We start from the raw sequence: 27,018 nt of genomic DNA, 5'->3' as shown, positions 1-27,018 counted from the left end.
TCTTTCTTTCCCCCCACAATGGTATTTATTTTAATGAAATCTGATACATCAAGGCAAGCTAGCTTGTGTAGTTTGGTATGAGGATTCCTAAAACATTAGAATGCTAGTCTTAATTGCATAGAAGTTTACAGCTGATCTGTCCAGCCCTGGAAACACAGAAGTGGCCCTCAGTGCTACCAGGGTACAGTATGCCCTGTCAGTTCTTAGGCTCACAGCTTAAAATAGTTGTGCAGTTCAGGGCCAAGGGAGGCTGAGCCAACACTTGTTAGGCTGTCACAGATCAGTCTAACCCCATAGATGGCTATTTTAAGATTCATCTCTAAACAGCAAACTGAGCAACCAGGAAAGACTAGCTTTCTACTTCCAAGTGTACATGAACCAGGCACAGATTTTCTCTAAAACCATAGAGGGAATCATTCTAACCATATAAGAACCATCCTACATCCCCTACCATGCAATCCAGACCCATCTTCAGTTGTGGGGAATTCAGTTCTAGTCACCTCTTTTCAGTTCCAATTAAGATGAGTATGAACACATCTTTGGGGGTGGGGGGGAGAATTTTAAAAATTATATTGACTTTCTTGAACAGAAATAACATTTGGCATATTTTGGGGGGGGTTAGAACATAGACAAAGAAAAGGTTCTATTCACTTACATAAATTCACAGATTAATTTAAAATCTCATTTTCAGAAATAAACCTTAGAAGACAGAACTGTTTGTGCATTTGATGGAAGAGACTAACTTAAATAATTTAAAGATGTGTGCAGACAAGGAAATGAATGAACTCCACTGTAAAATTATAATCAAAGCCTAATTCTTAACAAATGATCTCTACATTTTCTCTTAAATAGTTCTAAGGACTCCTAAGTTTATTTTGTCCTTTTAATTTCTTAATCACAATAAAGCACCAAAAGACCATGAATGAATTACAATACACCTGTATTAATATTTTATTTCATTAATTACTCACAGCTAAGGTATCTCAAGATTATTTCTACATACATACATTTAACCATGATATACAGCAATAGCTGGGAAATGAATCATATAAAGTAAAAGAACTAATTTAAAAAAATACAGTGGATCACATTCATATCCCTATCCCCTTTGTCACATTAGGGAGTTTAGTTATTATTCTGTATTTCTATTTTGCTGTCCCTCGGAAAAATTCAATGTGCTTTATCAGCTTGGGCAGATGATGATCTATTCATTATCAGGGAAGACTCTTGCCTGCTTACCCTTGATGATTTTGAAAAGGAAAGGAACATGCAAGTGTTATTTCTCAACCTAGTAAATCCTCTATAAACTTAGAGAATAGCCTGAAAATAAAACTACATTTAGTTATATTTCTTACAAACCCTAACAACTTACTAACTTAAGTTCAAAGGCCACCAGTAGACCTGTATCACATAAAAACTTTAGTTTTAATTAGTAAACAAAGAATTACGAATGATTTTATTTTATTTTATTTTATTTTTTGTTTTTGTTTTTGTGGTATGTGGGCCTCTCACTGTTGTGGTCTCTCCTGTTGCGGAGCAACAGGCTCCGGACATGCAGGCTCAGCGGCCATGGCTCACGGGCCCAGCCGCTCCGCGGCATGTGGGATCTTCCCGGACTGGGGAACGAACCCGTGTCCCCTGCATCGGCAGGCGGACTCTCAACCACTGCGCCACCAGGGAAGCCCACGAATGATTTTAAAATCCTAAACAACAAGGTGTAAAATTTGGCCAGATTTACAGTATCTAAACTATGGCTGTCCAATGAGTATCTAACATTTCAGTACAAAAAGGAACTACAACGCTAAAACACAAGAAAAAATTGTTTAATGTAACTTTTATTAGCAGTTATAATACACAAACTCAATATAGAACTAATATGTCATTAAATAAAATCAGAAGATTTTATAGTAATATAAAATATAGAGATTTTGGGTTTCCCTGGTGGCGCAGTGGTTGAGAGTCCACCTGCCGATGCAGGGGACATGGGTTCGTGCCCGGTCCGGGAAGATCCCACATGCCGCGGAGCGGCTGGGCCCGTGAGCCATGGCCACTGAGCCTGCGCGGCTGGAGCCTCTGCTCCGCAACGGAAGAGGCCACAACAGTGAGAGGTCTGCGTACCACAAAAAAAAAAAAAAAAAAAGAGATTTCAATGCTACCATGGGATTAATAAGATGATCATATCTTATTCAATTAACAAAAAAGGCAAAGCATTCTGAAAGGTGAAATCCAAAGTTTCTGTATGCTTATTATTACTACAGTTAAAATGAATATCAGTCCTTAAAATAACTGACAAGTTTTGAAAAATGACCACATACTATGGAAAATGGAATCAAGTATTTTAAATACAAATTTTTTTTCAACAGAGCTGCATCTCCTGAGTCATATATTTATTAAGCACCAACTATATGCAAGGCACTGTCTCTCCAGGCTGGAGGAAGCCAAGATAATCAGGTTACTATTAGAAAAAGCAGAGCAGACCATTACTCAACTCCCATTTATAGCTGTTCATTTTCAACTACAAAAGCTGAATGCTTTTGTAATAAGAGTGTCTCTGGGCCTCTAGCAGACCAGGTATAAGAGCTGGCAGATGGGAAATCTGGCAGGAAGTAGCCAGATTTATTCTATGATCAAAAAACTTAGTTTCTCTTATTTATTTATGATCAAAAAACTTAATTTCTCTTATTTAGAAAATTAGAGGATCCCTGGTGAGCAGCTGACATGCAATTCTAGAACAATCCGAAAGGTAGTTAATATATAAAAGATTTTCAAGGGTAGAGATATAAATCCTCCCTCAATAAGTTATGCCCTATTTAATTACTTACATTATTAAGAATATATTTCTTTAGTTTAACCTAAATTTCTCCTTCCAATGTAATTATATCACATTTTATTCAGTTTTCTGAGGAAATGGAGAACTATCACTAGTATCTGTGTGGAGGACCAATTTAAAGCCAACTGTCCTTTCTAATCCTTAAGATGCTACCAGAAAACTACTAGAGCTCATCGATGAATCTGGTAAGGTTGCAGGATACAAAATTAATACACAGAAATCTCTTGCATTTCTTTACAATAACAATGAAAGATCAGAAAGAGAAATTAAGGAAACAATCCCATCTACCACTGCATCAAAAAGAATAAAATCCTAGGAGTAAACCTACCTAAAGAGGCAAAAGACCTGTACTCTGAAAAATATAAGACAATGATGAAAGAAATCGATGATGACACAAACAGATAAAGATATACCATGTTCTTGGATTGGAAGAATCAATATTGTCAAAGTGACTACACTACCACAGGCAATCTACAGATTCAATGCAATCCTTAACAAATTACCAGTGGCATTTTTCACAGAACTAGAACAAAAAAATTCAGAATTTGTATGGAAACAAAGAAGACCCCAAATAGCAAAAGCAATCCTGAGAAAGAAAAACAGAGCTGGAGGAATCGCACTTCCTGACTTCAGACTATACTACAAAGCTACAGTAATCAAGGCAGTATGGTATTGGCACAAAAACAGAAACATAGGTCAATGGCACAGGATAGAAAGCCCAGAAATAAACCCATGCACCTATGGTCAATTAATCTACAACAAAGGAGGCAAGAATATACAACGGAGAAAAGACGGTCTCTTCAGTAAGTGGTGCTGGGAAAACTGGACAGCTACATGGAAAACAAGGGCAGAACACTCTCTGACATAAACTGCAGCACTATCTTTTGGGATCCACCTCCTAATGAAAATAAAAACAAAAATAAACAAATGGAACCTAATTAAACTTAAAAGCTTTTGCACAGCAAAGGAAACCATAAACAAAATGAAAAGACGACTCACAGAATGGGAGAAAATATTTGCAAAGAAGCAAACAACAGGTGATTAATCTCCAAAATAAACAAACAGCTCATGCCACTCAATACCAAAAACAAGCAAAAATGAAACAACCCAATCTAAAAATGGGCAGAAGATATAAATAGACATTTTTCCAAAGAAGGCATACAGATGGCCAAAAAGCACATGAAAAGATGCTCAACATGCTAATTACTAGGGAAATGCAAATTAAGACTACAATGAGGTATCACCTCACATCAGCCAGAATGCCCATCATCAAAAGGTCTACAAACAATAAATGCTGGAGAGGTTGCAGAGAAAAGGGAACCTTCCTACACTGTTGGTGGGCATGTAAATTGGTACAACCATTATGGAGAACAGTATGGAGGTTCCTTAAAAAGGTAAAAGGAGAATACGGAGAATTACAGTATGATCCAGCAATCCCACTCCTGGGCACATACCTGGAGAAAACCACAATTTGAAAAAATACATGCACCCCAATGTTCACTGCAGCACTATTTACAATAGCCAAAACATGGAAGCCACCAAAATGTCCATCAACAGAGGAATGGATAAAGAAGATGTGGTACATATATACAATGGAATTATTACTCAGCCATAAAAAAGAATGAAATTTTGCCATTTGCAGCAACATGGATGGACCTAGAGATTATCATCCTAAGTGAAGTCAGACAAAGAAAGACAAATATCGTAAGATATAACTTACATGTGGAATCTAAAACAGTGATACAAATGAACTTATTTACAAAACAGAAAGAGACTCACAGACTTCAAAAACAAACTTATGATTACCAAAGGGGAAAGGCTGGGGGAGGGATAAATTAGGAGTATGGGATTAACATATATGCACCAGTATATATAAAATAGATAATCAACAAGAACCTACTGAGTAGTACTGGGAACTCTATTCAATATTCTGTAATAACTTTTATGGGAAAAAAATCTGAAAAAGAATGGATATATGTATCCTAATCACTTTGCTGTACACCTTAAACTAACACAACATTGTATATCAACTATAATATAAAATAAAAATTAAATTTAAGAAAAGCCACCTCCCCTTTCTATTTCTTCAAATGTGGAAAAGCCAAACTTGATCCAATATTTATATAAAGACCCAGCAATACAGAACACAGCAGAAAGCTATTTCACCCCACATCTTGTATTATGAACCTCTTAAGATTATGTCTACCAAAAAAATTAAAAACAACTCACTGAGAAAACCCACGAAAACTCCTAACTCATTTTTTTGTCCACTATAATTCACTGATCTCTCAACAACTTCTCCCCATATTATCTCAGTTCACAAAATGATTATTTGGCCCAGTCAAATTTACCATAAAAGTACAAACACGGAAAAATGTTTACAACAAAGTGTCTAGCATAAAAGCTGCTACAAGTTTCTAAGTTTGAAAATCTAACATCAAAAACAAAAATTAAAAAAATGAAGAGCTGAGATACAAAATGGGTGAACTGTGCACATAAAATATCTGGATTCTAGAATTAAAAATAGTTTATGAAATAAAATTTAATAACTATATCAAATTTTAGTTTTGCTAAATGAAAAAATTATAACAATTGGAACAATTATTTAGCAACCAAAATACTGACACTTGGGACAGGAGAAAACAAAATTAAGTTTAAGATCTTATTCCTTTGAGAAAGAGAAGAAGCAAGAAAAACTTATCTACAATTTTCTTCCTAATAAAGATGCTTATGACACTTGCATGTCTATTTAAGCCTCAGGGAGTTGGACCTGGGTTATCCTGACTTTGCCAATAACTAAAGATGTGATTTGGGTAAACTACATATCCACTTTGGGGTTTTTCACTTATAAACAAACTTTAGTTTTTTCACCTATAAACAAAAAGAGCTGAACCAAAGATGGTGTGTAAAGGTAGCTTACAGATGAGAATTTCTGTCATCTTCCAATATGGTTAAAAAAATTTTTTTATATACATGAACATATGTATATATTCACCTGCACACAAACATACATATCTCAATACCATTCTGAATCTCTATTTTAGTTAGTTCTGAAGAATACTTTAAACTTAGCAATATTAAGTACTATTTCTTTGTAATAAGACTCTTTGACGTAAAAATCAGAAAATAAATCAGCAGTCCACTGTTTTAAAATATAATGTATTAACAGAAAATCTGAGGTATAGTAAGCTGAGAAGATTGCCAATGAAAAGACAGCTTGTTATTCAGTTACCCAGAGGAGGGTAAGAGTTACCATGCCCCAGCGGGCCACACTGGGGGGCACCAGGGTGGATCAGGAGGCAGAGGGCCGGAGAGGAATTGTGGACAGGATCCTTTATTGTGGTTTCCACAAAAAGGAAAAGGCACGAGGCAGGAGGAACAGAGGCAGGGGAAACAGGCTTAGGATTGGCCAGTGTGAATAATTTCAAAGGGCTCTGGAGCATGAGGTCTGTCCTTTGTTGTCTGGTACCTGGTCCTGTGATTAGAGCAGGTAGATAGTGGCCTGAAGTATGACGGCCATAAAGGATGTGGTTGTGGGGTGGGCTCTGCAGTGGTTTGTATTTGAAAAGTACACTCAAGGTGGAGTTGTTTACTATCTCTAGGAACTTGTTAACCCTGGAAAGGGCAGTCCCTCCAGGGTCAGTGAGGCCCCAGATGTCAAAGCATCAGAAAACAGAAAATAAAACCCATAGTTAACACACCCAATTAAGCTAAGTAACAGAGAAGTCTCACTTCTTTCTACTGGATATTTATTGAATGTTTAATACATTACCAGAATGGCACTGTATGTTGCAACAAAATGAACATGTGATAGAAAATGAGACTGCAAAATACTAAACACATACACATATTAATTTAGAAAAAAAGAGTAAGGGTAAATTTATAATAATAATAGTTTACATCCATTCAGTGCTTTGCTACTCACAAAACATTTCCACATGCTACTCCATTTAATCCTCAGAAAAACCCAGTTTAGTAGGCATTTTGTTATCTTCATTTTACAGGTGATTACGACTAAGGCTCAAGAACACTAAAGGCCATCCCCACATCATAGACAGTACCTGGCAGACCAGGGGGCCGAGGGCAGGTCTTGATTCCTGTCCATCTCTATTTCACCAGCACCACAATGTCTCCTTCGTTTTAAGTTAAGCCTACAGTATTATTATGCAAAAACAAATAGCTATTCCTAACCAATGAGACCTGAGTGCTCGATTGCCTTTACTATAACAACTGGGCTAACATATTGAAAAGCATGTAGGATTCTTAATAACATAAATAAATAAGTAAATCCTTTACTAGGGGTGCTTTTAAGGGATATTTGAAGGCACAATTTTCTTTATGTTTTTTTTAAACTTCTGTATAACAGTTGAGTGCTAGACCTCACTTAACCTTTTTAAGACATGATTCCCAAAACAACTCTTGTTTCTCAGTAATCATAGGGAATTAAATATATACTTTTAAAAGTGTTTCTATAAATTAAAATTAACTTTACCAAATGAAATCCAAGCAAGTATTATATTAAAAATTGCTTTTGAAACTCATTTGTTTAAAAAAACCCTGTTTTATCATTATTTAATTTTTAAAAAATCCCTCACAGAAGTCCCTCTACAAATCATCTTGACATCAGCACAATCCAGCATTTAAAGAAGTACTTTCTTCCCGAGGTAGCAGCTGGAATCTAGATTAAACTCCCCTTTGCCAGTAGTTGTGAAGCTGAAAATGGAGTTCTCCCTGCTTTAATACCCCAAGCAGAAAATTCTAAAGTTTAAACAGATGAAAATACAACTGCTCTTATGAGACCTCTTTGGACTACAAATCAGCTGTCATATTCTTCACCTTCTAGAATAAGAAGTAAGACAGTTTCTCCTTTGAAACTGAGATACAGAGATCCACCTAACTCTTCTTCTAAATTTGTAGATTTTACACTATCATCCATGGGGCAGGCTGACTAGAAATCTAAGTCATGAGGTGCTAAGGTAATAAAATAGTTAGGAGGATTGAGATGGTTACTGTAAAGTTGGAAAACAGGAAGGCAGCAAAGACAACAGTAAAATCTCTGGTCTGAAGATCAGGAACTAGCTTTTGGAAAGGTTAGAAGGTAATACTGCATAAGAGAGTTCTCTGGCTACTGCGGCAGTGTTTGTTCTCACAGGGCTATCAATGCTTCTTCTTGGCTAGAGAAGCTCAGGCCTAGGCAAGCATACTCCCTTGGCTTAAAGGGCAGCTGGTCTCTGACCAGGGATCTTCAACGCCTATATCCACCAGCAAGGGCATTCTGAGTAGTCAGATGAGGTCCCAGATGGCGATCTGAATGCCCAAGTGTTTAGGGCCCTGGTCCTCATCTTCGCTGTTGCTGATGGCTGGGCATACGTCTAGTTTAAAAGGATGGTAGCAAATCATTTTCTAAAAAAATTCTGCAAATCCTTAGTAATGACTCAAACCTAGATGAATGACCTTCTTTAAAAGGCAACAGCATTAGATTCAATACCAAATTTGGCTTCAAAGGTTTGCCAAAACAAAAACAAAACCCGACATTTTTGAAATACTGACATATCTCTTTCACAGTTTTACTCCAAAAAGTAACCGATTCCATTTAAACACTAGAAATATTGTTAAATGATATTTTTCCTGAGTTTTCCTCTTGGCTCAAATGGGCTTGAAATAAAATATAAGCGTAATTTGGTTTCTACACATTTGTGCTTAAAATTATAGAATTTTTAACACTAAACAAAATTACCTCAAATATTTCATTTTACAAAATACACACAAACACAAATATTTCATTGTAACAAAAGGAAAAAAACCAAGACCTCCATTCCGAAAGGTAACACAACTATTTAATGGAAGAGACATGTTACCAGCACAGAGCTCTTTTCTTAAATATGTCAGTTACCTCTGCTCATCACAAACTGCTCATAGAATGAAACATGTTTATCTTCCAGTTTGCAAATTATACATAGTTATCATTGCCAGCTCAGATAGCTGCCAAAGGATCCTTTAAAAAGCACGGAGAGCTGTCTGAATACTTTGATTTCAACAATCCAGTTTTCTCTGTGACTTGGGGTGTGAGTATAGTGTGAGGAGGTGTGCTAATTTTTTAGGATTACCCCAAAATGGGTTGGTATCCTTAATTATAGGGTAGGGTTAGGAGAACAAGGATGGTGATGAATAGGTCCACAGATGTAGAATATAATCCCCTTAACTTTTTACTCAATATGTTTATAATGAGTAAATGTATATATGTAAACGTGTACACACACACAAACTTACAGATAGACAAAATGAACTCAATCACATCTTTTGAAAATACAGACTAAATTTACTCCGTCCTCATATACTATAAATTTACTCTGGTGTACCAATCTCTTAGAAAATGTAAATTGGTCTTTAACTCTCTTTGGTATTTTGTTACTTTAAAATTGAGGGGGAAAAAAAGAAAAACCTTTAAAAACTTTTCATGGAAGCAACTTCCTTGGCCCCAAGGACTTAGGATAAAACAGCAAAAATAATTTTGAGTCTAGGTGGAATCTGGGTTCTTTCCCCAACATTCCCATGTGTTAATTCTGTAACACTGGGCAAATTATTTAACTTTTCTGGGCCTTGATTTTTCTCATCTACTAAAAATAGCAATAACCTAACAGTGATATAAAACAAAATTCACGTAGAACAAAGTATAAGCCCCATGAGTTGAGAAGAAATATCTACTCTACAGTGTATGGTATATATACATTGTATGGTATATAGTGGCAGATACTCAAATATTGATGTATCTTGTTTCTTATTTATCCAGTAAACAACAATAATGAAGTTATAGCACCATCCCTGTCAAATGAATAAAGTTATAGCACCATCCCTGTCAAATGAGTTAATGCTACATAAAAATGACATGCAGGATTATCTGAAGAACACAAATTCTATACATATAATTTTTATGATCTTTGGATTTTCTTTAAGTCATTTCGTGGCGATATTTCCTTCAGATAGCAGAAAGTTTATATCTATACTGACATGTATAGCAAGTGATGAAAATACAGGCCTCAGGAAGTATATATTTTTTGGTATACTTGATAATTTTATTCATTTTATATTAATACAATTAAATAACAGTGTGTATAAATTAATATAGCACAGACATTAATTATCAATATATGCTGATTTAATAATATTGCTTAATACAAATTAACATGTTAAATTCTAATATTAACAGTTTACAAATATTAATGAAAATAAAATATAAGACTCCTCTGTGCCTGACATTCTTAGAATCTGGTTTTCAAAATTCATTCAAAATTGGTTTATGGTACACATATATTTAGTAAAGGAAATATTCTTATTAGCCTCAAATTCCCTATCAACACAGGATACCACAAAGTAATAAAACCTTTTTTTATTCTAATTCTCTCTGTGGTACATATGCCCTGTGTCCCAAAGGGCGATAAAGAGTCAGAGTGCTCACCTAAAGAACTTATTGAACATACTACAACAATTACAGTAAGGTAACTTAAAATCATATTGCTTAGCTGTAAAGATAGTCCTGTTCACCTAGACCAGACTTATAAAATATTTTCACTTACTAGCTGCCTAACATAGTGGCTATATGCCCTTGGTCAAAATACTAACCTCTGACAGCCTTGGTTTCCTGTTCGAAAAACTAAGGTCATCATCACTACCTTCTTCATAGGACTGCCAAAATTAACTGAGTTAACATATATATAATGCTTAAGCACAAAGTCTGACACATAAGAGACAATGAATTGTTTCCACAACTGGTCACAGGAAACACACTGCAGTACATAGGGAGTATACGGTGAGAGACTGTAAGTGGTAATGGTGTCAGGGTTCTAGAAACAGAATGTGTTTGGATTAGGTGGCCTTGAGCAAATTATTTACCACTCTAGGCCTCATTTTTGCACCTGACAGTACTTAACTTTTATAGGGTGCTCTAAAGAGTAAATGAGTTAATATACCAAGTGCTGCATACAGTATCTGGCATACTATAAACATGCAGTAAATGTGAGCTTAAATATAAAACAAACATTAAGGGTTAAAGCACACTTGTTTCTTGTTTCATTCATGAAAGAAAACAGAACGACTTCTTTCCCTATTAGAACATTATGGAAGTGGGAGTTCAGCCCCATGTTATTCAACCTCATAAGGAACATATCAAGCCTCACAATACAGATGCTGGGTACCTATTTGCTGACTGAATTTATGGATGCAGTCTGCCAGCAGGGAGTCCATGAAATGGATGAAAGTCTATCAAGAGGTTACTAAAACTATTACCCGCCCTATCATTAAAATCAATTTAAGTACTGACATCCTACCAATGAGGACAAAAGGTGAGAGAAATTCTAGAAATAAAAATACAATGTGCCTTAACTTTATAAAACTAAAAAACAAATAATCAATTTGATTATTTATGAAACAATCAAATTACTCCTTCAACAAGCATATTATCATAGTCTGTCCTATTTATGACAAATATCTGTCAAATGTCAGTGTCTCAAATTGGTTCGTATGTAGATTTAAATACATGGGAAAATGCGTAGGATTTACAAACCACTTTAAGTGTATTTACCTTACATAAATCCAGTTAGTACTCGTCATCATATGCATCTAGTGTCTTCCTCTTCCCTCTTCTCCCTCAAGTCCCTGGTTTAGACACCCTCAACTACAACAAGGACTTTCCACCCTCTCCCCAACCCCACACCAGGCACAGGTACCCACTTACCACAGCACAGATCACTATCTGGTTCCTATACTTCTGTGCAAAAGCAGCTCCGCTTCTGTGAACAAAAAGCTGTGGTGACTTGACTCATTATTACAGAACTGTACTAAACCCTCTATGACTGGCCACATTATGAGGCACCTACATGAGAACTTCTGAGAGACAGAAACAACCTGGAGACTTTAAACACCTTTGATTTCTCCTCAAAACTTCCCCCACTGCTAAGATTCTCACAGCAACTGTCTCTCAAAACGTATGAAGCAATCAGATGTGTAAGTTCCTCTGTTATTTAATTTTACTACTCATTTTTCCTTTTATAATCATAAACTCTCATTCCTTTTCAAGTATTTGTCTTGAATCCATCCCAAGGATCTACCCATCCCATTCTCCTATGCAATCAACATTCTCCACCTGTGGGCCTTCCCCTAGTTCAGCATCAGGATTATTTATATTGAGCAATGTTCATCAATGTGTGAAATAGAAAAAAACATACACGTAAGACACAGCTCCTGCCTACAGGAGGTTTACAATTCAACTTTAATGTATACTAATATTCCTTGCTCTAAGCCTGAATTTTGCATTGTTTACAGAAGACTCCTTAACTGAATTTCTGACATGTAAAATCCAACATAACCTGAAATAGCCCTCCTCATCCCAACCTTGCAAACTTTTTAGTCATCCTTTTAAGGCCCAGCTCAGTTATCACCCTCTCCATGAAAATATCCCCAGAATTCTACAAGCAGAACAAGTTTTTCCTTCCTTTGGGCTTCTATAACACCTCATTCACAGCCTTTATAAACCAAATGCCATGTTGTACTTTAATCGATTATATAGTCATCGTATTCCATTAAGTCTAAGATGCAAGTGATCATAAGAAAGAAAAAATATTCTGCTAATTAAACTATGACATGCCTTTGCTTATAAGGTGGATTTCAATTTCCAAGATGTTAAAAAAAAAAAAAGTATGTTTTAGAAGCAAAGAGATATGGTTATGTCTCCCCAACAGGTAATATATTCTGTGAGAGAGGCAAATTTGTCTCACTTCATTTTCAGTTTCTCAATGCCTATTACCATACTTGATACAGAGGAAAGGAACCAGCAAACCTGATGTTTTTACCTAATTCCTTAATACTTATTTCATGTCACCATTCTGTGTACTAAAGAGAGGTTCAACAACCTGTCTTTTGTATTAAGCAACTTCACTGCCATAGCCTTTCTCAAGACCACTGTGAATTCGTGGCTAAATTATTCCAACAACATCCTTTCCACTGGGCTCCTGATTTCTTACTTCTCCACACTTTTATCTATAGAGAAACGCTCTAACAATATCATTTGCAAACTTATTATTCATGTTTTTCAAACTTATTATTATTTTGGCAGAATCTCTTCTTCAAACAAAATGTAAGCACACAGTCCAATAAACACACAACTTTTCTGGCTGAAGCAGGGGTGGCAGGCTGTCCACTGGGCATGCCCTGAGCTAATCTGTGAGACCACTATGCCTCTATGGAGCACACAGATGAGAGAACACAGCTCCCTGTGTTAACTATAAGCTTCCACGCGAGGGCTCTACCCTTTTCATTCCAAGTTCAACTGCTTGGCTCAAGACATCCTCTCTTCACCTCTCTACCCTCAAAGTTTCAAATACCCACTTCCCAAACCAATCTTCACCTCAGAAAGCCCTCCCTGTTTACTGCAAACAACTGATCTCACTTGTCTTTGAGCTCTCCTAGTCATTTTCCATAGCTCAAAACCCAGCACTTAAGTATAAACTCTCATATGCAATTGCAGCAAGCCATATAATTGATTCATGTATGTAAGTCTTATCTCCCCAACATAAGTATCCTTTTTAGACAGGCGAGTACTTTCAGAGCTTACACAGACAGTACGCAGCAGACATTTAGGTCTTACTATACTGAAACATAGTACTGAAACTGCTTCATTTCCACCTGTAGATACACCCCTCCCCATATCCTTAGCTGCACTTCACCAAAGCTTTCTGATATTCCTTTTATACAGATCTCTCTTTTACTTCTGATCTTTAACTCAAGCTAATACCCATATCGAAAACTACTCATTCTCCCACTTTACTACTTCACATTCTTCTAGTGGGCGAGAGTCGCCATGTAGAGATTTTTACCAGGTTACCAACTTCCAAATATAGTTTTCTTTACAATATCCAAAGCCTTTTTATACATATCATCTCATCTGATCTTTGCAGCTCTATGAGGCAAAAAGGGAAGGAATTAATAGCACTATTTTACAAATGAAAAAAGGACTGAAGCTCCAATTATAATATGTTTGCCCAGGATGGAATAGCTAATGGAGAGCAGTACCCTAACAAAAATATAAGAGTTCTAATTCCTAATCCTGTTGTATTATATATTTTAAAACGTTATTTTCCCCTGCTGCCTCAACATCCCCACAAGCAGGCTGTAAGCACCCGGCCCAGGCAACCAGGTGCACCAGTGTGATAAGGGTTGCTCCTGCCACAAGGTTCCCTTCCTACCTTCCCCTGACTGTGACCAAGCAGCATTTAAACAAACCAATGAAATCCCCTCACACACTGATCCTTCAATAAAGGCACATGCCCCTGGATTCTTGCTCTCTCTGCTCCCCACCTGCTAGGTTGAGCCAGATCCCTTGGCATCACCTCCCATGTGTGCACCTCCCCTCTCAGTGCACACTGGCTGTCTCTCTAGGACCTGTGTGTATAATAAACTTTTTTTCCTGGGCCTCTCCTGTGTCTCCTCTTCTGGTTGCACCTGACTGATGATCACCTAAAAGAACGCAAAATACCTGTGATCTAGGAAGCCTCTCAGAGTACATACATCTGCAGTAATAATAAACCTACTACTTGAACTACATGGCTGATCAAGCCCAGATAGTCCCTACTCCTAACTTTATTACCATACCTAAGGCAAAAAGAACTTCATATATGGGAATTATTACTTTTTCTATTCAAAAGGGTCTCGGGCCTCAAATATTTTTTTTAAAAGCGCCTATGTGCTAGATATTCTGAGTCAAAAAGAAAGATCTACTTGATTTGTTTACTCCACAGGATAAATTAACAAATTTGAAGCTCTGAGCGCTTCCCACAGTTTGAACTCCATCAGTATACTGGATTTTCCAACTGCTCTCTAAGTCTACTGAAGAAAAAGTACTCCATCAGTATACTGGATTTTCCAACTGCTCTCTAAGTCTACTGAAGAAAAAGTAATCACATTGTTCATACTAAAGTGTCATTATCAGAAATATGACTATGGCTAAAGAGCTACTGAGATAAAATATCCTAACTACAAATTCCATGTTGGGCGCTTTAGTGTGTTTTTAAAATACTAATGCTTTGGTAGTCAACTAATAGAAGTGCAAATGACATAGAAAAATAGCATCTAAGAGCACAATCAGTAAGTCTAACAAATAACGAAGAACAGAAATCTATTAATTTATGAATTAAAGTATTACATTTATTTCTTAATAGAATTTATCTCAATAATACTGCCTTTGTAATAAGAAAAATGGTAAATGTGACCCTCAAACCTCCCCTCCACCCTCACCAAATCCCTACTTAGTCAATCATGTAAGTTTAACACGACTTACAAGGAACTCTCACCATATGCTGGATGGAAGTACCCAGAATAGAAATACGTACTCAAATATTCATAGAATCCTAAATTTTAGAATTAGAAGACTCACAGATTATCTAATCAAACCTTCTATACAACACAGGAAATTCTGTATTTTAGTGTCTCTGATAGATGGACACCCAGCATCTAACAACAGGAAGATCACTACTTCATGAAACAAACCATTCCATTACCGCACAGCATTAGCTCATGTGTGTGTACATATACTTATTGTATTGGTTTCCCAGGGCCAAAACATAACAGAACTTTATTGAAAAACAAAAACAACAAAAAATAGCTCTTCACATATCCAAAGAAGCTGTCACACTTTCTCTTATTTTCTTTTAATAACAACCCCCCTCTCTCTGATTATTGCTAGTGTGAAATGTTTTCCACACGTTTCATCCTGGGAAGCCTTCTCGATATGCTCGCCAGTTTGTCACTGTCCCATTTAAAATGTGCCACACCCAGTATCGTACGCAGTATTGCAGAAATGGTCTGACAAGCATAAAGTACAGGAGCTTTACTCTACTCTTAGTTCACATTAAGCCAATAAATCCCAAATCATCTTCACATGTCCTGCTGCCAAACCATGTTTTCCATCTTGCAGGTGAACAATCCTGCCCCCCACCCCTCAATAGAGGATCTTACCTGTTATATTTATGTTGCTAATTCTGGACCAGCATTCTGGTCTATTAAGATCACTGGGCATCTCAATTCTATGCTCTATCATAATTGTTAGCAACATCTCCTGGCTTTGTCTCATCTTTGAATTCAGTAAATAGGTCACTCTTCAGTATAAAATTTGAAAAAAATGTTCAACAGGACTGTATCAAGGATAGAACCCTATGCCATAATACCAGAGACCTCTACTTCTACTGAGGTAGACAATCAACATTTTTCACGTAATAGAGCAACCAGGTATGAGCCTTTAAAGAAATCATGACTATCAAGGCTGAAATCAAGATACACTGTACTGACGTTATTTTGTATACTCATCTGGAAACTCTAAAGAAAGAATTTATGAACCTCGTTCCTTAGTGAACCCATACTGGTTCCCAATGATCCCTGAATTCTTTTAAATGCTCAGAGGCCAACTACTCCATAATTCATTCAAGGACTTTGCTTGGACGGTTATCAAGCTCATTTGTCTGTAGTGTGGGATGTTTTCAAAAAGTGAGGTGCTTATTCATACTCAATTCTTCCATGCTGCATAATTTTTAAGTTACTGATATTGCCTGAAATGAAACCGGAAAGTTCCTCTGACTTTAGGATAGCATTCGTCTAGATCATCCTGACTTCCGAAGAGCAACTAAACGTCCCCTACCTCCTCACTTACCTTGAATAAATATCTCGGAGTGAGTTACAGCTCTAGTCATTTCAGCCGGAACTGCATTTTCCTCGCTGGTTAACAGCAGCAGAGTGGAGGAGTTCTGCCTTTTCTTGATATTACACCATTTTGCTCAAACAATGAGCATCTCTTTCTCTGACTGAAAACCTTATAAGTTGTTTGAAAGAATTTTAAAAGCCTGATTTTATTATGAGCTTCTGTTTAACTGACATTATTCTTAAAATGTCATGCTTCTTTTTGTTTTCATCCTATGCCCCTACTCCTATCTTCCACATACACTATTTTGAAATCTGAGTGTAACATGGAAGTCTCCATGCAGCCACACTAGTTTCTTTCACTACTTTCTATCATAATTGTCTGTCGATGCCACATTGTCAGGGCTAGTAGAAACCTTAACTGCATAGTCAGCATTTCAATTTTCAAAACTGCTTACCCTTTAAGGGATTCAAGTATACATCAGATACAAAAGGGTGAAAAATAGCCTGTATCTGTAGACTTATCCTTTTACTGTATGTCTTGTGAACACCTTGGAATCAGAGATGACTTTAAACCATGGCTCTACCACTTACTGGAGGGCAAATTTTCTTTTCTTTTTTTAAAAAAAAATTTATTAGAATATAGTTGATTTACAATGTTGTATTAGTTTCAGGTGTACAACAAGGTGAATCAGTTATACATATATCCACTCATTTTTAGATTCTTTTCCCATATAGGCCATTACAGAATACTGAGTAGAGTTCCCTGTGCTATAGAGTAGGTCCTTATTAGTTATCTATTTTATACATAGTAGTGTGTATGTGTCAATCCTAATCTCCCAATTTAGTCTGCCCCGCTTCCCTTTACCCCCTGGTAACCATAAGTTTGTTTTCTACATCTGCAACTCTATTTCTATTTTGTAGGTAAGTTCGTTTGTACCCTTTTTTAGATTCCACATATAAGCAAAGCTCAGTGAGGCTATCTGTAAAACAGGCACAGTAATCCCAAGGATACTGTAGGATATACTGAGATAGCATAAATACCTGGCCCAGCACATAACACACTCTAGGAAAACAATAAATGTCTGTTTTCTTCCTCGAATCTCATTTTAAAAAATCCATTTCTAACTACTGTTTGGGAAAAGATGCAGTATCTCAACAGCCCTAGAACTTGCTTACCTACATACAGAATTTACTAATCTCTTCAAGTTCTGAATTTTCTCTTTCAAAAAGAACAAAATTATACCACTGAGATTTCACCATTAAATTCAATAACAAGGAGGCAGATAGAATTGTGTTTTCCACCAATATTATATTCAATATATTAACGCTGAATATCCAGGAATAACAGACACAGTCTACCTGGGAGAAGACAACTCAAGCTGGATACTCTCCCCTCTCTGATCCCTAAACCTCAGCTACATTTACTCATAACCTAGCAAAAGATTTGGATAACAAAGGCAGAAATACGAGAAAGACAACTGGAGCAGAAGCCAGGATTCTAGTCCTCACTTTGCCACAAAGTACACGTCGTTCAACCTTCCTGGCTTCAGTTTCTTTAGTTCTGAACTACCACTAAGGGATGAGGCAGGGGGAAGGATGCTCAATTATCTTTAAGTTACCTTAGTTAACTACAATTTCAGTAAGTCTTTATCTCACCACACACACTTATATAAGTAACAGGTTTCCTCTGCCACAGTTTGCTCATTCACTAGGTAATAAAATGACAAGCATTAGGAACATACAATCTTATCTCATACCTAGATCAGAAGGGTACAGGACAGCCCACATATACATAGGCATATGGTCCGGTATCAGGCCAGGTTCCCTCTTTTACTGTCAATCCGTACTATGTCATCCCCAAGTACCTAATGTAGCACTGCAGAACCTCTGACCCATATTTCTCCTTTCACTTATAACAGTAAAAACACAAAATTCCTTTACAGACTTTAGCAGCAATAACAAAAGGCTACAAGTGGTGAGCAATAATCTCAAAGATCCTTTTAAACTAAAATTCTCTCATTTTGTAAATCTGTGTTATTTGTGCAAGATCTATATGGAGCAAATTTCCCCTATCTTCCTTCTTAATCAAGCTTCCTTTCTTCCTCTTCAACTTGCTTTTATGCCTGCTCCAATATTTCTTAAGTATTACTTGTTATATATCCCTTGATTTAGATTTGAAAAGCAGATGATTAACACTGTTTTCCTTCACTCTCTTATCCTGAAATCCCTCGCAAAGATGCCCTTTTAAAAAATTAATGTGGCTCTACAATGAGTACCTTACCTTCCAAGAAAAACTTAAAACTACGCAATGATATTGTTATGTCATCATCAACAAATCTTAAAGGTCATGCTATACATTTTCTAATGGGTAAAACCAACTTGGTAGATCAGAACCCAAACCTTGTACAGGGCACAAGATGTAAGTTCCTTATGATGAATTCCAATCTGTAACCAAGATTAGTAGAAGATTTTACTGGAAGAAAATTACAGGAGTAAATGTGACTTCTCTGAAAAAAGAAATAACCAAACACAGGAGACATATGTATACACAAAAATAGATGTGTATATGTTTATATATGTACATATACATATATGTATGTATGTGTATAACATATATGTATGTTATTTTAAGATGCCTACTAGAGAAATCCAAATTAATACAACATATGGCAAAGGAAAACCATATCTGTATTAAACTTCTGGTCAATTTTCTACTTTTAGTAGCTCTGGAAAAAAGTTTGGTGCAAGAGGTTGATTCTACTGGATTAAGTTAGGTTTTTAAATTAAATAAAAATGTCAACTATTTCCTTTGGTCTCCATTTTCACCAATAATGAAGAACTGGCTCTCCCATTCCTGGTTCTGTTAATCCCCAAAGAAGTAAAGGAAGGTAAGAGAGAAAGTTCTTGAACAACCAGCAACATCTCCTCAAGTCTGAACTACCTTTATGTAAGAATTTGCACAGGAATGTTAATTTCCATTAAAACTGACAAAGAAATATCCATCCACCAAGCAAAAACATGATCTATTACCATATGTGATTAGGGCCAAAAATAAATCAAACTGCTGGCCAATGCAAGTTAAAATTTAGAAACCAATGGTCCCTACATATTCAAAATCCTTTAACTAAAGAGAAATAACTCCTAAAGTTCATTTTAACTACGGCACTTTGTCTACCAGAATACATCGTGAAAACAGTTCTTTTTGAGGAAAACATCATCCCCTCTCCTCACTTAGTTAAAACAAAGGATGTTCTTAAGCCAGCAGCATGATTAGTTATTACCTTCGCTCTTAACTTAAAATAGGATTTCAAACTCTGAATCCCAAAAAGGAAACAAACAATATGTAGCAGGAGTACATGTATTCAGTTCCTACTACAATTCTAACTAACTAAATGCTAGATGCTCAGCCTGGAACACAGGATTTCGAGCTGAGACCAAACCACAGAAACACATTATGCTGAATACATTCTCAAGGAAAGAGGTTCCCCGTAGGATGTCATTAACATTCTTATTTCATAAAATCAAGTATGAAGCGTCCCAGCTTCAAAAACTGGTTTCATTTGATTTACCTTGTATGATTTTTTTTTCTTTTTCTGTCCATATTATCCAGAACCTTTCCTATACTTCCTGAAGTAATATGAGGATGGATGGTGGAGAACTCTTAGCCCCTTGTCCTTGAGCTAGCCATTACATTCTGTCAAAGCTGATAATTTTTTCAAGCCCTGGTAATAGTTGTTATGAATATTCAGAGCAAAAATTTTCCCATAACTCAAACAATACCATTCTCCTGGGGGTGAACAAGGAAATAATCAAAAAGTACTAAAAAGTGAATGGGGGGGCTTCCCTGGTGGCGCAGTGGTTGAGAGTCCGCCTGCCGATGCAGGGGACGTGGGTTCGTGCCCCGGTCCGGGAAGATCCCACATGCCGTGGAGCGGCTGGGCCCGTGAGCCATGGCCGCTGAGCCTGCGCGTCCGGAGCCTGTGCTCCGCAACGGGAGAGGCCACAACAGTGAGAGGCCCGCGTACCAAAAAAAAAAAAAAGTGAATGGGGACAAAAAGTAAAAAATCTCAACTTCCAGGGCTCATTTATAAAAGGGATATAGGCACTTGTTGCTCGCTCTCTCCCTTTCAGAGACAGTAAAGTACCTGGTGTACCACTCTCAGTGTCTTAAAAGCTCAAAACCAAAAGAAATTAATGAAAACAGAGTTAATTCCTTAGCTTCATTAGAACCACTCCAGGGTGCTGCTCCCAATTCCAAATTGCTATCTTTTCCATCACCATTTATACCTTAATCCAGCAAACATTTGTCAAACACCTATTATGCCAGGAAGTAAAGTAAAATCTGCAAACAACCATACCCAGATTAACTGCACAGAGTTGCTGAAATCGGGGTACATTTCTGGTCTTTGTAACATGGCTACCTTCTTAAACGATAGAGCATATGTATTAGAACATCAACAAAATTTTAAATCTTTGGTTTCAGGAAAAAACCAACTACATAAAGTTCAAATTTCCTTATACACATGTGCCCCCCAAACCATATAAACTCTTTAAATAAAAAAATTATCCCTGAAAATGCAGGACTAAACACACCTATTGGGAGTGCTCAACACATAGCTAGTCAATATATATTTGTGGAATAAAAACTATAAATGGTACTTGTCAGAGAAATCCACCCTCTGAGGCACTTACGAACTAGGCTCGAAATCCATCACTTCCGAATTTTGCCTTATAGTTCATTGCGGACAACTTGATCCTTGGTTCTCAAACTTAAATGAGATTTACAATCACCAGGACAGTTTGTTTGAAAGATTCCTTGACCACACCCCCCAAAAACTACAGTTCCAGAAAATGGATCCTGCATTTACCATAATGTATCATTCAAGTGAATCTGAGGCGGTCAGAAGATCATACTCTCAGTTACACCGGCTTACCCTCACAAGAGGCAAAGGAAAAACTCTGGGTCATAATTGATGTCAATTAAAGAATAGAAAAACTGACTATTTCTAACCTAAATTATAAATTATTCAATTCTCTTCATAATAATTCACTAACTAATGCTTAAAAGGCAAGATGAAATATAAATGAAATAAATTTTGCTCTGACGATACAAATTGTCATTCAACCCACCCAAAACAGACATTTTTCTGAAATACTTATTATCAATGTTTAGAAAAAGAGTAGAAACAAAGCAAGGTAAGGACTATAATCCACAGAAACACACATATAATTGTGCTGTAATAGTCTTAGGGGAAAATGTACCACGCTCAAAACGCTCTTTGACTACGTTACTGTGTCTGTCAATACAGGAGCCACTAGCCACGTGTGGCTATTTAAATTAATATTAAAGAAAATCAAGTAAAATTAAAAATTCAATTCCTCTGTTGCATTAGTCACAATTTAAGTGCTCAATAACCACACATGGCTAGTGGCTAACATACGGGATAGAATAAATATAGATCATTTCCATCATCACAGAAAATTCTGTTGGATACCCCTGGTTTATAATCAACGGGTATCTAAATAAAACATGTTACCTCTGTTCTTCTTAATCAGAGAGCTCTGACAACTTCCAAATTTTAAATATATACATCTACTTTAGGTAGTAACTGTAAAACAAGAACCCTAGCATAATTTATCTGAAACTTGTTTCAATAAAGGTCATTCAAAAGTGATATGCTTATTCATTTCAGATTATCAAAACAGAAATAATTTAACTAAAGAGGTCTTAAAGTATCAAAGACACCAAAACCACAACTAGGTTTTCATAATCAAATGAAAAGTATTTAATTACTAGAAAACAAAAGGCATTAGACGAAAAAAGACTGGTCCAAAATGATTAAAATACTTAATAAGACTGGTTTTCCAAATGCTTCAGAAGTATCTATTTACATGCATTAACAAATAACTGCTTTATAACTGATTTTAAAACAACCTTACTACAACAAATTCAAACTATTGACAGTTTACTGTCTATATTTTTAATTGCCTTCCACCAACTTCACACTAAAAACACCTATAAATAACATAACCATCACAGATTTTACTTAAATATAATCTTATGTGAAGGACTATTCACTCAAATCCTGGTTTTAGCAGAAAAGTAGACAAAAAGTAGACATAAAAGTTATCAAAATTATCTCTCTCAACTGTATCAATATCTAGTTTAAAACAACACCATGTAATAAAACGCAAAAGCACGGGCAACAAGATGCGGAAGCATGAGGAGTAACATACAGTAGCATTAAAACTGTAACAGACTCATAACTGTATTATTTCAGGTTTAAACCTACTTTCCCTTAAAGAAGATATAAACATCATTTTGACTAGGGTTCTTTCAGAAAAGTTCAAGTGTACACAAATTTGGTCTCTGAATTACAAAAAATTATGATTCTAATCAGGACGTTTTGCTCCGCAGAAGAATAATTTTATAAAATTCTCCAATGAATTTAACACATAAAACCTAATGCTGAATAGTATGAATGTGAATGGGTCACACTGATGATTACAGAGTCACTGTACTGAGTGTAATACTCCCGGGTATTTTAGTTTCCTTATGATTATCTGTTTACCTCAGAGGTTTACATCAAATCTGAGTTAGCAAAGAAAAACAATAACCGTTATTAACAACCAGAGAGAAAAGACTGCAGTTGACTTACCTGCAACACTGGTGATTGTAACTGGAACTCCTTGCACTTGAACGCCCGCAGCACCCAGGTTGGCAACACTCACTGTCTGAAGATTAGGCACTGATGCAAGCTGGGCAGTATTCAAAGTTATTGGGGCGCCAGCAACAGCCACAGGAGCAATCTGAGCAAGAGTTGTGCCACCGCTTGAAGACACTGGGGTGATGGTTAATTGTTGGGATAACCCAGCATTCTGAACTTGCAAATTTGAAAGACTCTGAATATTCTGAACCTGTACAGTTTGCCAGCTGATTTGCCCTGAAGGTGTTAAAGTTGGAGCCCTGATAAGCACCTGAGTCGGATTTACTGCTTGAAGTTGAACATTCTGCAAAGGCTGCTGCTGGATGGTCTGAATCGTCTGCCCGGACTGGAGTTGAAATGACTGTGGTGGAATAGCCTGAATTATCTGTTGCTGAGGCTGTTGGATCTGGATCTGTTGCAAGATAGGCTGGCCTACAATCTGCACCTGCTGAAGGGAATTTGATTGATCCTGTGTATTCTGTATTCCATTAGACTGAAGCTGACTGGAGCTCTGGGCTTCAGACTCAGTAGCAGCAGGTGTTTGAGAATCTTCGATGGTGCGTTCAGAACTACTGGCTGATGTGCTTGCATACTGGCCCGTATCTGCTGAGCTCACTAACGTGTCACTGCTGCTCAGAGATGCTGATGCAGTGGTGGTGCAGGCAGTGGAGGAGGAGGGCGATTCTGGCATAGTACTGGCAGAAGCAGTGGTGGTGGGTGTGGGAACTAACTGACTCCCATTGGAAGTCCCGCCATCAGTAGTAGGAGCAGACTGGCCGACCTGTCCAGTCCCTCCTCCAGTGGCCACACTGTTTATCACTGGCAAAGCTAAAGTCACTCCTCCAATGTTAATTGGTAGAGTCGTTACAACTTGAGCCTGAGTACCAGGAAGGGTCTGTAATTGCAGTGGTATTGAGACACCAGGTCTAATTTGGACTGGAACTGTCTGATTTGCCAGGTTTTGAGCAAGAATATTCCCAGAAGCTGTCCTGTTAGCAGCTGTGAGTATAGCTTGATTATTACCTGCAGAAATGAGCTGAATTTGACCCTGCAAATCCTGTAGAGATGAACTACTAGTTGGATTGATTTGAATTTGCTGGCCTTCCACTGTTTGAAGTTGTGGAATCACTTGGTACTGTACACTACCACTTGGATTTTGTACTTGTATGACTTGAAACTGACCAGGGGAGGAAGAATTACCTGATTTAGTTTTTGTGGGAGATGCACTCCCGTTATTACTGCTGGAAGAACTAGATGAACTAGAAGCTGGTTGAGAAACGTTATTTTCTTTTGAAGCAGGAGGAGTGGAGGCAACAAGTTGCCAAGCGTTTCCAGCAAGTTGTGTTGTTACCAGTTCTAGCTGTTGTGGTTGATTTTGAAGTTGCACCAGTCCTTGGCTTGGGTCTATAATGATTTGTTGTTGTCCAGTTGCTTGATTTTCACCAGGAGTCCCTATTTTGCTGCAAGTAGCTGCCAGTAAAGCCAGAGGAGAGGGCTGAGAGTCCTACCCAAAATGGGATGGTAAAGGAGAGGGGGAAAAAAAAAGTGGGCGGATTTAGTGAAGGCCAAGTAGCTGGGAGGGGTTTATTTATTTATTTATTTGACAGCTCTACATTTCAGAACTCACTCAGGAAGTGGCAAAAATCAAAATAAGTATTAACAAAAGCAGTAAGATATAGGAATAAGGAAGCAGATCCCGCACTATGAAGTTTAAATAAAAGGACATTTCTAACAAACTTTCTTGAAGTGTTATTTTCCTAAACTCAAAATGCCCTTGGGAGAATACACACCTTTTTCTTATAGCCTGAGTTCGTTCCTGGTGGAATTTTAAACAGCGATATCCCAAACATGTGAAATCTTTATGAATTTATAATTTAACTTCCTCACTCTCAGAAAGATGCTTTGAGTGGATAAAACATTTTTATTCTGTTCTTCACTTCTGGGCATTTAAAGGGCATAACTCCCCTTTCCCCTTATGTTTCGTGATGAATTTTTTTTTTTTTATATGTTTGCTTTTACCTGGGAGCCTGAGGTTTTGGGTTTTTTATTGTTATTCTCTGGCTCAGAGGTTTTCCCTCCTTCTGTAGCCATCGCCGCTGCCGCCGCCGCCGCCGCCGCCGCCTCCTCCTCCTCCTCCTTCTTCTGATCTGCAACAAACACCCCCATACACGACAACAGGTTATTAGGATTATTATTATTCGCCTTCCCCCTCTCCTCTCCTCCCCCTCCCCCCGAACATTAATCTCCATAAACCCGCGATCCACGCACACCGGCAAGGGGTGGGGGAGAAGGAGGGAAGGGAGGAGGGGGATATCACAAAACGTGGTTTGAAACCCGACCCATCGGCTCCAGAGCAACACCCAGAAGGTTGTTCTCTCTCAGACATTAAGACAAAACACAACCCTCCTTCCCTCCCCCTGATTCCCTCCCTCCCTCTCCTCCTCCCCTTAAAGCATCTCAGCGGCCCCGGGGGAGGGGGGAGAACCGAGCAGGGTCTGGGGAGGGAGGGAGGGAGGGAGGCGGTGAAGGAGACCGAGGGGGGTGGAGAATACGTACCGCTCATCCCGCATTAACAGGACAAACCCTCAGACGGAGACACAGGGATAGAGGTGGGTGGGGGTGGGGGCGAGGCGGGAGGAGAGGCCGGTCCCGCCCGCCCGCGGTGGCTCGGAGGAGGCTGTAGCTGGCACAGGCTCTGCCTCTTTTTCCGCGAATGGCCGCCGCTGGGCTGTGGCGTAGCAGCTCCTCTCTCCGCCCGAGCCCTGCTGACTCGCCCTTGATTGACAGCGGCGGCGCGCCGCGCGGGCGGCGGCGCGGGCCGGGGGCGGGGCCAGGGCGGCGCGAGCCCGGCCGACTCCCCACCCCCCTCGGCCTCTCTCTGCCGGAGCCGCCGACTCTCCACCCCTTCCCCCAGCGGATTGGCCGCCGACCTGCCGGGGGCCGGGGCGCTGGGGCCGCCTCCTCTCCACCCCCTTTCTCGGGGTTATTCTTTCAGCAGCTTTTCTTTTCTTCCCTTGGCTAGTCCGGCGCTCGCTCTCTCGGTGTTCTAGCTGAGGCGCGCTGCCGGTAGGCCCTCAATACAGCCAAACTTGTTGTCTCAGGATATCCCGCCCCCTACTCATTTCCCAGCGCCCTCCCCTCAAAAGCCGGCTCCAGCATCCCTTGGAATTGCCACGAAAAAAAAAAGCAGGGCTCTCGTTCAAGGGAAGCGAGGGGAGCGGACGAGGCAGCGCGCGAGCCACCGACGACTCGGCGAACCCGGTGAACTGCCCGCTGCCCCCGCGCCGGGAGCATGGCTTTCCTGAGGCGCATCCGGACCCGGGCGCCCTTTTTCCCTGGTTCGGTCCCCATTGGTTGAGCGCCTAGGTGACGCGCGCTGAGTGGTGGGAGAAAGAGGGCGGGGCGATGCCGCAAAGGCTGTCGGCCCTTGTAGTTTGCTATGGCCGCAGCGGCCCCTCCAAGGCACCGCCTTCCCTCCCGCCCCCGACCGAGGCCTGGCTGCCGAACGGAAAGCTGCCCGAGGGGGCGGTGGCGGCAGGGCGTGGCCCGGGCCGAGTGGGAGTTGAACTGAGCGAGGGGGAGGGGGAATGGGTGTTGTTTGCCTGGGCCTATCCGCCGCGCAGAGCTGCCCAAACCACCTCTCCCACCGCCTCCTCTGCTCCAAGCCGCTCCCCGCAGGGCGAGCTCACACCCGGAGCGCTCGGCGATTGAGCGGGTGGCGGCGTGGGGAGGCGGGGTTTGCTGTCCTCCGGGTTTGAATGAACCCGGCTTCTTGGAGCGGCGCCTTTGCCTTTCTTT

The 27,018-nt window shown here is 38.8% G+C and overlaps 1 protein-coding gene across 3 annotated transcripts in view; it reads right to left on the bottom strand.

Moving 5' to 3' along the window:
- The window catches only part of SP4 (Sp4 transcription factor), a 72,135-nt gene extending 45,648 nt beyond the window's left edge, over positions 1-26,487 (bottom strand). The window contains exons 1-3 of one of the 3 annotated variants that reach the window (XM_022587891.3): positions 25,777-26,487; positions 25,240-25,367; positions 23,173-24,724 (exon numbers count right to left, since the gene is read on the bottom strand). In XM_022587891.3, the coding sequence (XP_022443599.1) occupies positions 23,173-24,724; positions 25,240-25,367; positions 25,777-25,783 (1,687 nt within the window). In that variant the 5' untranslated portion in view covers positions 25,784-26,487. Of the gene's footprint in view, positions 1-23,172; positions 24,725-25,239; positions 25,716-25,776 lie in introns of those variants that run through there. The other 2 variants (XM_089917706.1, XM_089917705.1) reach the window with 2 other exon arrangements.
- Between the last annotated feature and the right edge of the window lie 531 nt (positions 26,488-27,018).

This window comes from Delphinapterus leucas, chromosome 9 (assembly GCF_059928025.1).
Source record: "Delphinapterus leucas isolate spDelLeu-1000000601 "Yukka" chromosome 9, BTC_Dleu_Yukka2, whole genome shotgun sequence".
Classification (NCBI taxonomy): domain Eukaryota; kingdom Metazoa; phylum Chordata; class Mammalia; order Artiodactyla; family Monodontidae; genus Delphinapterus; species Delphinapterus leucas.
The sequence above is the reverse complement of the archived record's forward strand: the minus strand, read 5'-3'. Positions and strand labels throughout refer to the sequence as shown.